This window comes from Serinus canaria, chromosome Z, assembly GCF_022539315.1.
Source record: "Serinus canaria isolate serCan28SL12 chromosome Z, serCan2020, whole genome shotgun sequence".
Lineage (NCBI taxonomy): Eukaryota > Metazoa > Chordata > Aves > Passeriformes > Fringillidae > Serinus > Serinus canaria.
This window is the reverse complement of record NC_066343.1, coordinates 34288239-34303689: the sequence shown is the minus strand read 5'-3', so window position 1 is coordinate 34303689 and position 15451 is coordinate 34288239. Positions and strand designations below refer to the sequence as shown.

Here is a 15451-nt window from a genome sequence, read left to right as displayed (position 1 = left end):
ATGGCTTTTTAATGCTTTCTTGACCGGACATGAAAAGAGGGGTGGAGGAATATGACATAACCAAGAAAAACAATAATACAAGGAACCGCAAGCAAAAAGGTAGAAGGAAAAGAATATAATCAGAATCTGTTTCTTTAATCACTATAACCATCAACATATAAAACTGTTTAAAAGGAAAGATTACTTGATCCCATAGTTTTCAATTGCAAAATATAGCATAATCCCTATTCACGCCATCAAACATACTGACAAGAGTGGGTGAGATGGGAAAAAAACAGAAGAAAGCCGGAGACCTAGAACCATGCAGCCGTCTTCAGCTTCAGCCAAAACAGATCCAAAAGTAAAATTCTGTAATAACTAGAAGTTCTATAAATATTATCTCAGCTTCTATTCAAAGCCTTAGAAAACTGAACAACAAAAGCTTTAAGATGCAATATTAGCTTGTTCAATTCTTCAGACAAAAGCCATTCTCAAATACTCTCTGAAAACTGAAAAAACTGCTCTTAAACAAATAGTTTATTTGTATTTTTTTTCTGACCTCATGTAGTTAAAATTAGAAAAAGTTCTAAGACTGTCTCCAGAACGACTCTGATTGAGCAGTGAGGTTGGACCAGATGACATCACTGAAGTCTCTTCCAACCTTATCCATTCTGCAAACACATCAACACAAAATTAGATTTTGCAAAAACTTGTGGGTACTGCCTCCTCTCCTCCTCACAGTACTGTATCATCCAACACTATTATGCAAAATTACCTCTAGAAGTATTTTGAAGATGAAAAAAGCCTAAAAATCTGTTCCCAAAAAGCACCTCAACAGTATCAATAATATACGTATGTTAAAATCATGTTAATAATGAAAAATCAAGCTATTTGAACTGCCTATGTGAATGTAATTTGGCCTCTTGTGTGAACACAGCACAGCCCATGATTACTTCATCACAGGTATTTTACCCATGGGACACCTGCCTTATTCCCTGCATTAGCCTATGCCTTCCTCAAGAATGGAACACTGTCAGGAAATAAAAAGAGTCCTTTACAGATTCACCTACTTTGGCTACAGAATAGTGTTAGTACATTATTCTGCAGCTCACATAGGCCAGGACTGGTCATACATGTTCACTCCAGAAAGACCAATACTTAACTTATTTGATTTCAGATGCAGAAAGAAAGGAGCCAAGAAGTGACTCAGTGCCAGAGCATTTCTAATGGAAGCACAAGAAGCCCTTACAGATGTAAATACTGACAGACACAGCCTATGCATAATCACAGACACCCTTAATCCCAGACATGCAAGGCTTTGCTTTCTGGGAGTCCCTTTTGATCAGCGCTTGAGCATTAATGAGGAGCTTTCTGCACCCCTGGATGTATAAAGTAGTAAAAAGGAGACACAAAGAAAAGAGTAGGTAAAGACTCAAAGTGAATTTTTATGCAGAAATGAAAGGATATGATTTCTGGCACATCTCTACATTCTTTTATATAATTCCATTTTTGTCCCCTTCCAATTTCACAGTGTGAAAATACCATAATTTGAAATCATACCCAAATCTACATCAGTCATCAAGAGAGTTTAAATATTTTAATCATCCACACTACTACTTTGAGAAAAATGATTGGATGTCATGTTTTGTGGACTAGGCCTTAGAAGGAAACAAGACACTTGGCTTGTGGCTTTCACAGATACATGTTGATAGCTAAGGAATGGCAGGATTTAATGATCTTGGACTTCGTTCCACACATAAAAGGGAACTACATTCTAGGACAAAGTTTCCCAATATGTGGTCTGTAAAACATCAGATGGTGGTCCAAAAAATAATCATAAAAGTGTATTTTTAAAAACATACATTCCCACACATGTTAGCAAGAAAACATTATTAAAGAAATACAAAAAAATAAAAACATTCCAGGTTTAGCCTAACTAAATAGCACTATAAGGCTTAAGAAAATGTGACATTTCACAAGATGATCCTTGCATTTTTTAAGGAAATTAAATATTCTTGAGGTAATATATTCTCCTTTAACATTTAAGTTTGAAAACACTTTCTTCTGTTCTACTGAATTTCCTGAGTCCCCTCCAGAAACTGCCTTCTTACATCCAGTATGTTCCTCTCCTCATTTTACTTCCCTAAGCTGTCAACCTGTTTTTTCCAGATCTCACTATGGTTCCTCTATTATTGTTCTCTTTAGAGACACCCAATAAAGTCACCTACTGAAGCAATCCATCCATCCCCTGTACAATTTTCGTCTATTTTCATTAACAAACTCTGCCTTGGGTATTCTGTTTCATTCTAAATTTCAGTTACCACTGTTGGAACATCATTTATTTCACTTGTCCAGCTACAGGAATCTCCTTTCTTAGGACTCTTGTTTCACCCATCACCTTTTTAAAATTATAGCCACCTAGTTCACACCCTGTCTCTACTCCCCAGGTTAAGATCCTGATAGAGATACCCAGCCCTTGTCTTTCACAGTCTTCTTTTCAGGACTGATTTTCCTTCCTAAGGTCCTGGTATCTTCTCTGTTGTTACCTCTTAATACATACCCAGAATTGCTTAGTTTTCTAAGCCAGACAAAGAAGCAGCAATGAGTATGTTAAATCTTTATACTAGAACAGCTCGGAAAAGACAGCTAACAAAGAATACTGAAGATATACTTGGAGCTCGTAAATACAATAATAGTAGCATACCTAAGATACTCTCCCTCAAAATCAGTATTTCTGCTCTCCTATTTCCAATATACCACTATTATAAAATTCAAGAATGTAAAATAAAAAAGATAGTTAAAAAAGCTCAACAGCCCTCTTTTTATTTCAAGTATGAAACATTTAACTTGAAACATCATTTGCATGTGTTGCTCTGATGCTTCGTTCTTCATCAGTTTAAAAACGACAGGGTATTTTCTCAGACGGCTAAAACTTATAACTTCTTGATTTAAAACCAGATACAACCTTTAAATTAAATATGCTGATTAATACATATACATTTAACCTATTTGTATGTATTACTAAGCACTGAATTGATTTTTCCCTTTTTTTCCAAGACAATTATTTTCACAAGTCTTGTAAGTGCAAACTGTATCAGCATGAGAACAGGCTTACTAAAAGCCAGAAGAAGAATTTTAAACTCAACTAAAAGTGCTGAGGTACATTACATATTTTAAAATTGGAAAAACTATTTTGCATTTAAAACTAAACTAATTGTGTTATTTGGGGCTATCAAGAATAACAACTACATAAATGATCAGAAAAATAAAATTTCAAAACTGATCTCCTCTTTCTTGACTGTTATATTAATATATTAGAAAGAACAAACTGTTTTACTTCTGTTTTCTGTTTCAAATGGATGTAAATTAAATTTGAATTAAGTAAGATATGGTTGAAACATTTTTAAATAAGAAGACTATTCACTTGATATTCATAAAAGATACTGCTGTATGAATTGATCTTGACATGTCAGCAAATTCTGTTTCCCAGAATCTGGTAGTTGAGAGCTCTTGCTTTTCCGAACACTTTGGCAAGATGCATGTACTGTTGGATGTGTGGGCTGGGGGGTGTGCTTTTTGTTTTGATTTGTTTTTAATTTGAGAATACATTCAGCCTGCAGTAACATGCATATTCATCATGAAAGCTTAAGTTCATATATGTTTCTTTAATTAAAAGTTCAAGTTAATGCATTTAAAAGAAAGGTTTGATACAGCTTTCTACAAAGCCTCTTTCTACGGTCTCAAATTATTTGCACCTTATTCTGACATACTTGCAAGAGTTTCTAGATCAATTAAATGATTTTTCACTATCATGGTTTAACTATTATATATTTTGAAATACTTTATGACACGGAAAGAATAAACCCAATATTTGATTTGTGTTAGCATTTGAGGAAAATAATTTTAAGATGTTTTGTTTGTTACTGAGATTAATATATGAAAAAGACATGTTTCCTTGGAATCTGGGCCCTTTTTTTTGTTTTTTTTTTTCCTTTTTTTTTGTTTTTTGTTTTTTTGTTTTGTTTTGTTTGGGGTTTTTTTTTTGTTTTTTTTTGGTTTTTTGGGGTTTTTTTGTTTTTCTTTTTAGTGCAATAAGAGAATACGGATTTCCAGCTTTTTAGGAAAATTAAGTTTGCATACCAGCACAGAATATCCCCGGGACTTCACTCCGGAATACAACAGTTCGTACTTTCTTATCAGATTTCAAAGAATCCACAGCTTTTGACATCTACAGAGAAAAGGAGGAAGGGGAATCACCAAACACTTTTTAAAGTGCTTTATTCCAATACTTCACCTTTATAGTAAAAACTATTCTTTTCACTTACCATTTTTACAAGATTTTTGCTAAGTGCATTCTTGGCATGAGATCTGTTTAATCCAAGCACCACAATTCCTGGAGAGGAAGAAAGATCACATCATTGTTACAATGGAGTGAAATATGTATCATCTATGTAAATTATTATTATTTTGAAATTTTATAAAAGGCATTGAGGACTGAAAAAAAAAAAGCTAGTGTAATCACTACTGGGTCTCTGAAAGAAAATAAAATTATTTATTCTTTTCAATACTCAACAGAAATTACACTTAGTTTAAGAACGAAAATAGGGCCCTAACATCATTATGTGGAAACAGTGCTTACAAAGGTTGAATGTAGAACTACACAACTGCATGCACAAATTTCATTTTTGTGCATGAAGTGCTGACACACCATCAGGAAAAATGCTTAATTGTAAAGCACATATTTCCATATTTAGAGAGACTATCTCCAGAGACTTTTTAAAGCATGAAGTGCTATCAGAGATAAGAGCAGCAACTCCAATACAGGTAAAAGGAAGTCATAAACATAGAAAGAATGCCACCAATGGGAAAATTTGGTATTTTGGTATATCACTCCAAAGACACATTCACAGCTCCCTTAGTCCAGTTACAGATCAACTGTCTAACTGACTTATTACCTGCGCATTGGTTTGAATGTTGCAGCAGAAATAAAAATTTTCTTTATTATGACCCCCTCACCTTAACAGGCATGAATATCAAATTCTGAAAAGTCTATTTTGGCAATGCCTAAGTTTACCACAATTATAGCAATCTTTTAGACAATTACTGCCTGAACCCACGCAACTGCCTGAGTTCAAAACACCAGCACACAGTCCTGATCCTGCCCAGGTAACATTTTATCAGTCAGGACCTTTTATGCAGAAAATGCAAGGATAAGGGGGAAGAAAGGACTAGGGCAGGACCAGGAATGAAAGGCAGAAAGGAAGCTCCGCCTCAAACAAAAATGCCCACAGTATTGCCACCAACCTATGATATGAAAAAACAGAATTCCAGGAACTCAGTGTTTGCCCAGGTGATTACTACTTCACCACTCAGCTTTGAATGTACAATCTATACCTAATTAAGCTCTTGTATCCTTCCTTGTCATCTCAGTGAATACTGCTTCTTCTATTTCTGGAAAACCTGTCCTCCCTTAGGACTGACCCATTAGTGTCTGAGCTCCCTTCCTCTCCTTCCTCCTGCATGTACGTTGCACACACATGCAGACAAGACAAGATTTAAAAGAGCTCCTGCTCCTTCTGCAGTTACCAACTTGAAGACAAAGTCTTCCATTTGTCAGCTACCACTGTCAAGATTCAAATCAAAATAGTGTCAAATGCAGTAATAAAGCACATACACCTTTCTTGCTCTTAAGGTACAGTCAATTGTTAAGTATAGATACCTCCTAAAAGGGGAGTGGAGTCAGGTCAACCCAAATGACCTTCATTCCGTTGTTCTACAAGCTTGAATTCCCACACTTATTACCTATGGCTGGAGATACTAATACAGGACCACCTGCAAAGGTTGTTCATCAGCACTTGCATAGGAATCTGTTTACATTCTGTTAGGCAAAAAAGAGTGGTGCTGTAGCACTTTTCTTCAGCTGTTACAACTTCTTCTCCAGGAGGAGGATCACTCCACATTCAATTATTCCATATGTTCAACACAAGTAGATTCAGCAAAAGCATCATCCTATGTTAAAGCCACAAAAAGACCCTTCACCCCGAGTTCACTTTGATTTTCAGGCACTACAAATCCCATGCTTGAATAAACTAGAGACGCTATTACCCCAAACCATACTTCAGTCAGGAAACAGCATCCTTTTCAGAAGCATGTTATACTTAATGGCAATAACACTTAATGACACTTGAATTTTTTCTTCTCCTTGCTGGAGTCTAAAGACTGCTACTCCACCACCAACAATAGTGTATTCAGAAGGAAGCTCCACTTAACACTAAAGCACTTTAAAGATTTTTTTCCTACAAAGGAATTATCCTTGAAGACAAATCATACACGTCAATTTTTGCTTAGCAGTGTCATATCAAGTCATAAAACTACCACTTCTGCTTCCTTCTACAGAAGTAAAAGATAAAGATGGCACCCACCCATTTGTTTTCATTTAAGTATGAAAAAAATATGAAGCAAGAATTGCAAGAGAAAACGTATAAAAGGTTTGCAAGGGGTGCCTACATATTGCAGAGATATATATACAAAAGACATGCCTTACAGTCACATTTGAATCATTATTGTTCTGATCTGCCATTACTACAAGATCTGAGCATCCTGAAGATGGAAGGGACCTTGAAGATCATTTAGTTCCAAGCCTCCCGCCAGGACACCTTGCACTAGACCAGGTTGTTCAGACACCCATCCAATACCGCCTTGAACACCTCCAGGGATGGGGTATGCACAGATTCTCTGGGCAATCACTTTCAGTCCCTAAAAGTAAAGAATTTCTTCTGAATATCTACACTAAACCTGCTCTCTTTCAGTTTAAAGTCCCTCTCTATGTTTCTTACAGGTTCCTTTCAGAAAATGGAATGTCACAGTAGGCCATCCCAAAGGATGAGCAGTTCCAATTTCCTCAGACTTTTTTCACAGGAAAGGTGAATCATATTCATCTAATCATATTCATGGCTCTGCTGGACTCTAACAGTTCCATGTCCTCCCTGTGCTGGGACCCCAGAGCTGGATGCAGGGTTCCAGGTGGGCTCTGACCAGAGCAGAGCAGAGGGGCAGAAACCCCTCCCTGGCCCTGCTGCCCACACTGCTCTGGATGTAGCCCAGGACACTTTCTGGGCTGGGAGTGTCCATGGCTGGGTCATGTCCAGCCTCTCACCCACCAGCATCCCCAAGTCCTTGTCACAGGGCTGCTCTCCACCTGTTCATCTAGAGCCTGTGCTGATACTGGGGGTTACTCTGACCCAGTGGAGCAGCACCTTGCACTTGGTCTTTTTAAATTTCACGAGATTCCCATGGACCCACTTCCCAAATTTGTCCAGGTCCATCTGGATAGCGCCCCATCTTTCAGGTGTGTCAACTGCACCACTCAGCTTGGTATCACCTAAAAACTTGCTGAAGGTGAACTCAATCCCCTCATCTATGTCATCAATGAAGATACTAAATCACAGTGGTCCCAGTATAGACCCCTGAGTCACACTGCTTGTCACTGACATCCATCAGAACCCTGAGCCATTGACAATTACACTCTGGATGCCACCATCCAACCAACTTCTCATCCATCCATCAAACAGTCCGTCCGTCCGTCCGTCCGTCCGTCCGTCCGTCCGTCCGTCCATCCATCCATCCATCCATCCATCCATCCGTCCAACAGTCCGTCCAACAGTCCGTCCAACAGTCCGTCCAACAGTCCGTCCAACAGTCCGTCCATCCAACAGTCCATCCATCCAACAGTCCATCCATCCAACAGTCCATCCATCCAACAGTCCATCCAACAGTCCATCCATCAAATCCACCTCTCTCCACTTTAGAAAGAAGGGTGTTGTGGGGAACTCTGCAAAAGGCTTTCCAGAAGTCCAGATAAATGAAATCTGTAGCCTTCCCTTGACCACTGATGGAGTGAACTCCGTCATTCAAGGTCACTGAGTTGGTCAGGTAGGACACGCCCTTGGTGAAGCCATTCTGGGTGTCTTGAATCACCTCCCTGTCCACCATGTGCCTCAGCCCAGCTTCTAGAAGGATCTGTTCCTCACAGAGGGGAGGCACAGAGATGAGGGCTCATGGGTCACTAGTTCCCAGACTTCAGCCTTCTGTCCCTTTTAAAGATGGGTACAGTGTTTCCCCTTTTCCAGTCATGGGGGACTTGACCTGAGGGCGGTGACTGTTCAATAACACCTGTTACATTGTCATCTGAAGCATTTAATCATGGTTCATTCTTCCTAAAGCACACACAGCGCTATATATATATATATGTGTGTGTGCTTTCCAGAATCCTTTAAAATAAACTGTTTGAAAACTCTGCCTGTAAAAAAAAATATATTAAAAAGTAATCATTAATAAATAGAAGTAGAAATTAGTAGTAGTAGTAGTCTTTGCTTTGTTGGTGTATGGTATCAAAAACGTGACAGATCTACTAAGAAGGAATAGGCATTCACATAATGCTAAACCAAATATTAATGTCACAGTTTTTCCTTGGAGTCATGCCCACATTATTTCTGGGACACACTTCAGCACATTATGTGCATCTATTAAAAATACATCTGAATACTGAAAACTAACTTCATCTTAACTGGCTAGTCTCTCCAAGAGAAAATGATTCCCAGTGTTGTCTAATACAGCAATATTCCTGTATACTGCTTTCCTAGACAACCATTAGAGGCAAAACATACATATATGTTCTCTACTTACAAGTTGCCCCTGTCAAAAGAGAAAGCTGCTTTGGTATAATTATCAGTGTTTAAGAAAAAAAGGAAATGAAACTTATAGAAGTTATATGATAAAAATGAAAGTTATATTATGAAATGAAAGCATAGTAAAAGCAAGAAATGCCTTTCACTGCAATAAGGACACATACATCTCTGGAAGACAGTACATGAGATCTTACTTTTAATAATGACTTTCATCTCTTTTATCTTGCACTTTTTAGAGACCAAAAAATTCTGTGTTTGGTAGAAACACATTTAAATGGTTACTTAAAAATTAATCTTGTCTTTAAACCAATATTAGACATTTTGCCAGAGTTTGAAAGATTCACTATATCTGCATATAAAGTACTCGCAGAATTCTTTTTATTTGTATTTATTTTATTATTTATTTGCATTAATTAAACACAGATCATTTTCCATAATTAAAAAAATATTTTTAAAAGTCCGATTCATGCTTTGTAAAATGGAAGGGGGATCACAGTAAGTTATTTTTAAACTTGTTTCACTTAACTACTCAGATACACCAAGGCAGACAAGTGGACTTAAATGTTTATTATTCTTAACTAGTTTCTCAACCAAAACAGGAACATATGCTGAATATATCATGCACATTTCTGGTGGCTTTCATTAATCATCTTATGAAGAAGTATTTAAATGAAAAATCATACGGACATGTACTAATCAGCACTTTTTAAAAGCACCAAAGCACTCTTCAAAATCCCCTATCTGAGCCTGTTTCATCTCTAAATTCTGATCTATCTCTTTTCCACACTTCTTAAGTTAGTAGATCTCACCTGATCAGCCCTGCTTTAAACATGGCAAAGGAACAGGAAGTTTTTCCAATTTATCAGCTAGCTATCTGTTTCCAACCTCTGAGCAAACAACTTCAACCAAGACTGTATTTGTTTTTGCCCATTCCATGTACATTAAAATTCTAAACGATGAAGACCAAAAGCTGTCTTAGTCTAAAGTGAACCAAAACCAGCTGGGAAATTTGACCATAAGGAGTCATTCTAGTGTAAAATCTAAATTACTTTAAAAATATTTAGATCACATTCCAGCAAGTGACACCGCCACAATGGAGTCAAGTCTAAAAAGATATTTCTCCCAATTGCACCTATAACTTAAAAATCCAAAGTACTAGGGTCATTTAAATTTGTAGTAGGATCACTAATGCAATTTGGCTAAGTTATGAAACATCAATAGCTGCAATACATTTCAGCCCTAGTGATGATCAAATAGAATCTCAAAGTAAAAGATATATACCTCATTTAAAAAAACTAATACACTGACAGTCATCTTTACTCACAGAAAACTAACACTAAGAGCTTCACAAGTTGCAACATGGGCAGAATATACAGGTATTTTTCAATCACATTCTTCAAAAATCTCACATCTTTTGTATTCTAGTTCTGATCAAATTTCAAATTTGGAAGCTGGAAAGCCTTGAGTTTAAACTTCCGTAACTAACCTTTGCAAACATAGTCTCATTTTACTTCATGTCTAACAACTTCTCAGGATGTGGGGTATGCAAATCACATGGAAGTGATATGAAGGAGAACAGTTTGCTACTTTGCCAACAGGCAAAGATTTATCTAGTGCTGCAAGACATGTGCCTGTACGTGAGGCAGGTACAGCCAGTTTTCCTTCCTCCCCAGTATTCACAGTCCTCTCTGAGCAACGTGGAAATGCTAGGCACGTGCAAGAGCACAACCACAGCATCAACAAGCATGCATGTGCCATAAAAGGTAGTCAAAGAGCAGGGTCTGAGATGTGTGGAGTCAATAAGTAAGTAATGGCATGGTGTGAAAAGGGCACGGGGGCACCAGAGTACCATGTGGGAAAGTCAAGGACACAGAATAGTAGATCAAGGAATAGCAGGGTAGAAAAGAGCAAGAAAGACCACAGGGGTGTTTACAGAGCTGGTGTCCTCATTAAGCAGAGATATTACATGCTGTAAACAGATAAATATAGACGAACTTGGTATATATACAAGGTGAGGAGGAGGGTGTGTACTAGCACCACAGGGAGGAAGCAGAGCCATGTTTCTTTTGCAGAAATGTTGCCTGCTCTTTGTGCTGCTGAAGAAGGCATATGAAGTTAATGTCTTCTGGCCTATTTCTATATCTTTGTTCTTATCTTTTTCTAACAAACAGTGTTTGTTTCTATGTCCTTCTGAAAGACCAAAGAAAATTCATTCCACTTAAGAGAAGTCATTAATAAAAAATACACTGATTGAATCCTTCCTTATGATATCAACAGCTGCTTTAACATTACAAATACTATCTCCAAGTTTTGGGGCTTTAGGCTACATATTCAGTATGAAACACTTTCATAACATTACAAAACAATAATTCCTAGCTGATTCAACAGCTGGAACACACTGCCTAATTATATGTTTGTTGTGTAATAGAAATAAAAATTGATTGCTATGTAAGATTGTGATATTTTCTACCATTCTTGGTAAAGCACAAAATAAGCAAGGAAAAACTCTTTTCTAACAATTTACAAACTCTTATTTGCTCCTGTCTTGTCTCTTTCTTAACTTAAAACAATAAAAAATTCTGCATAGATATTTTAAACTAATTCCAAGTTCCACAGTCAGCTGGAAAAACTGGGCTAAAGTAGTACATTTTAAAGGAAGTGGAAAGAGTTGGGAACAGAACTACAAGACAGAAGATAATTTCAGGGTCAGATTATATCATCTTTACTATCAATCCTAAATAATGACAAAAACCTGCCCTCAGATGAAAGCACAACACCAGTTTTCCCTTGGAAAAGAAAGAATAATCTTCTAAACTCATACTAAAATTCAAAGTTTTAAAGTTACCTTTCTGTATATGTATACATATCTATGTACAGGCAACTCAACTCACAGGCATTTGCCTTAATTGGTAGCAGGTGTGAAATAGCTGAGTTATGTCTCAAAGAGGTAAACCAAACTTACATGGTGGTTCCAAGATATATCTTCCATGTAAAGAGATTCACGTGCTGCAGATACCAAATCTGCAAACCCTACACTATGGCCCTCTCCGTAAAAGCATGTATTACACCATGGCTAGAGAAATCAATCCTCAGGAACAGAGTTGCACTTACTTCTCCACCATTCCTAGCCCTGCTGCATCCACAGGGAAAGGAAGTGGAACTCTCAAAATCCAGAGAGCACCACATCAGAAGAGGAAATACAAAGTATCTGTGCTGTGACGCACTGGCTGCCCATCACTAAGGAGCACAGATTTTCTTTTTTTTTTAACCAGGTGAGTTAAAATAAGACTCTTGGTATAGTTGAGTAGAAAAAGGTGAGTAGTAGTTGACAACACTAAAAGCAAGGAGGAGGATAAGATCATTATTAGGAGAATGGCATGAGATGAGAGAATACTGAAGCCATACCTTCCACGACAGAAAACATGGATATCAATTTTATGCCCTCTGCCCCCTGCACACAAGCACAAAACTAATGTCTAAAGCAGCATGACTCTAGACATTTGCTGCTAAACTTCATTTTCTCAAAATTAGAGTGGCAAACAGATGCCAGTTCACAGAGGTGTACCTCACAAACACAGTACGTATGCTGCAGTATTCTGGAAAAGAAGAGTGATGCTGTTGACACACCTCAGGGACAAGATGACATTCATAGCAACCTAGACAGGCTCATGAAGTGGGCCCATGGGAATCTCGTGAGGTTTAAAAAGACCAAATGCAAGGTGCTTCAACTTCATATAAAGGTAAAGTATGTTGACATGGTGAGAGTAACCCATGGTATCAGCACAGGTTCTAGATGAACAGATGGAGAGCAGCCCTGTGACAAGGACTTGGGGGTGCTGGTGGGTGAGAGGCTGGACATGACCCAGCCATGGGCACTCCCAGCCCAGAAAGCCAAATGTGTCCTGGGCTGCATCCAAAGCAGTGTGGGCAGCAGGGCTAGGGAGGGGATTCTGCCCCTCTGCTCTGCTCTGGTCAGAGCCCACCTGGAACCCTGCATCCAGCTCTGGGGTCCCAGCACAGGGAGGACATGGAACTGCTGGAGTAAGTCCAGAGGAGGCCACCAAGATGATAAGAATGGGACACCTCTCCTGTAAAGAAAGGCTCACAGAATTGGAACTGTTCAGTCTAGAAATGAAGTAACCTAGTCACAGCCTTCCAGTACCTGAAGGGAATCTACACGAAAGATGAGGCAAGACTATTTACAAGGGCATGTAGCAACAGGACAAGGTGGAATTGCTTCAAATTGAAAGAAAATAGGTCTAGATTAGTTAATAGGAGGAAAATCTTTACTGGGAGGGTGGTGAGGCACTGGTACAGGTTGCCCACCGAAGCTGTGGATGCCCCATTCCTGGAGGTGTTCAAGGCCCGGCTGGATGGGGCTCTAAGCACATCTTGTCCACTACGGGGTGTCCCTGCCCATAGCGGTGCAGTTAGAACCAGACACTATTCACGGTCCTTTCTAACCCGAACCGTTCTACGATGCAGTGAAGAGCAAAGAAGGACCAAGCTGACCCAGTTCTGCCACTGCCATGCCGGCAGCTCCCAGCACCCTGCGGCGCAACCCCGGCCGCGGTGACAAGGAGAAGGAGGAGCCACCGCTCTCTTCCCGCCCCTCGCCGCCGGGCAGCTCCCCCAGGGCCGCCCTCTCTCTGCCCCGCAGGGGTCACCCCGGCCAGGCCGGGACAGCAGGTGCAGAGCCGCCTTTCCCTCGTTACCTTTGTGCTCATCATCCAGGTACCGGACGCGCAGCTCCTCCTCTTCCTTCGCCTGAGAGCCGTAGCTCCTCCCGGCCGAGGGGACACTGGCGGCGACGACGCCTCCGCGCAGCGGGGGCGCGCGGTGGCCGGTTCGGCCGAGGGCGGCGGAGGTCGCGGCGGCTGCGGCTGCGAGCCTGAGCCGGGCGCGCAGGAGGCCGAGCCCGCCCAGCGCCGCCGCCGCCGCCATCGCTGCTGCCGGCGCCGCCTCAGCCTCTCGCGGCCCCGGCCCCGGTCCCGCCGCCCACGTGACCGGCTGCGGCACGCACGGGGCGCCGCTCCCCCCTCCCCTTCCCGCGCCGCCGCCGCCGCCCGGGGCCGCGGGGAGGGGGCGGCTCGGCCCGGCTGTGCCCGGCTCCTGTGCCGGCCCCGGCTCCTGTGCCGGCCCCATCCCGGCTCGTCAGTCAGGGGAGATCTGAAACTTGACAGAAAACCAGCCCCATCCTAGCCACGTCCAAAACAGCGTGGGCAGACGGGTGGTATCCTGGTCGGACCCCACCTGGAACACTGCGTCCAGCTCTGGGGTCCCCAAGAGAAGAAAGACAGGAAACTGATGAAGTCCTGAGGAGGCCAGGAAGGTGATCAGGGGTCTGGAACACCTCCTCTACAAAGACAGGTAGAGGGAGTTGTGGTTAAGCCTGGTGAAAAGATGAGAAGGCTATGTGGACACCCCATAGCAACCTTCTGAAAGGAAGTTCATCAGGATCTGTAGTGGTAGGACAAGCAGTAATGGGTACGAATGAAGATAGAAAATTTAAATGAGATTTTGGGAAGAAGTCTTTCACTGTGACAGTGGATGAGACACTGGAATAGGTTGCCCAAAGAAGCTGTGGGTGCCTCAACCCTCGCATCATTGAAATCAAATAAGGCCTTGAGCAGCATGGTCTAGTGGGACATTTCTCTGCCTATGGCATGGGAAGGAGGTTTGGACAGGATGATTACTTTAAAGTCCATTCCACCCTGTTGACATTCTGTGTTTCTGTGATTCTCACACAGACCTTGAAATATGCGAGTACATAGACAAATTTCTCATCAGTAGAAGCAGATGTTTAGTTTCATCAGGGCTATACCCATGATACCGCTGGAAGTTGTGCAGCACGTTTATTTGCAGTGAACTTGAGACCATCCCACCTTAAAGGCAACGTGCTAAGGCTCTGTTGTGCTATGTGTGGTGGCACAAGAATGAGCTCTCATGGACTCTGCAGGACTTGCTTCTTCTCCCACATCAGCCATGGCATCAGCACTGAACAAAGCAAGGAACTATGATCAATAACAGAAACCAGGTAGCACATGGTTCTGTAGGCTGTGATAAAAGACTGCTTGGATTGGCCATCCTCCTGTTTTGGGGCTCTCAGAATTACCATTGTGTTGCAAAACTAAGTATCAAATAAATACACCTTGGTATTTAGGGTTGAGTTTAGGTCTCTAAGCAACACTGCCAGGGTATCTGCTTTACCCTCCATGCACACCAGCAGACATACCAGCATGAAACAAGTCAAACAATAAAAGCAGTAACAATGGAGGTAGGAGGTAATTGCTATGTTTTCCTGCAAATTCACGATTCAAGACTGCTATGACCTGTTTTAAAATGGTTGAAATGTCAGCAATCCATGTGTTAATACCATAACAATTTAGTTGAGCCAGAACATGCATTATATATAAAAGTTGGCTTGATTCCTTACACAGGACCTAGCAAACGTTGTTAATATGGTAGTTAATGCAGGTCAGTAAAGAGGCTCTTAAAAGCTGTGGAGTTCGTCTTCTTCAAGTTTATTTCCTTCAAATTAGGCCTTGAGAAGTGAAAACATGCCTTTGAGTCACCCCCTGCCATTTTCATACTTCAGTGTTACTTAATCAGGGATATAAAGCTGTACTGCTTCTGAGCAGAGGCTTAGATGGAACCATTTCGGTGCTTGTTTTGAAGAACTAGCTACTGCATTCCTTCATGCAGTTGCTCAGCCTCTCCTCCATGCCTTCCTTCTGGAGAAGCAAAAGTCTAAAAATAATGTCCTATTTGTTTGTGTGGAGCAC

The 15451-nt window shown here is 40.6% G+C and overlaps 1 protein-coding gene across 1 annotated transcript in view; it reads right to left on the bottom strand.

Moving 5' to 3' along the window:
- The window catches only part of AUH (AU RNA binding methylglutaconyl-CoA hydratase), a 111965-nt gene extending 98320 nt beyond the window's left edge, over nt 1-13645 (bottom strand). Inside the window, exons 1-3 of the mRNA XM_009096130.4 lie at nt 13382-13645; nt 4305-4372; nt 4120-4207 (exon numbers count right to left, since the gene is read on the bottom strand). Coding sequence (XP_009094378.2) covers nt 4120-4207; nt 4305-4372; nt 13382-13610 — 385 coding nt within the window. The 5' untranslated portion in view covers nt 13611-13645. The remainder of the gene's footprint in view (nt 1-4119; nt 4208-4304; nt 4373-13381) is intronic.
- Nucleotides 13646-15451: the final 1806 nt, after the last annotated feature.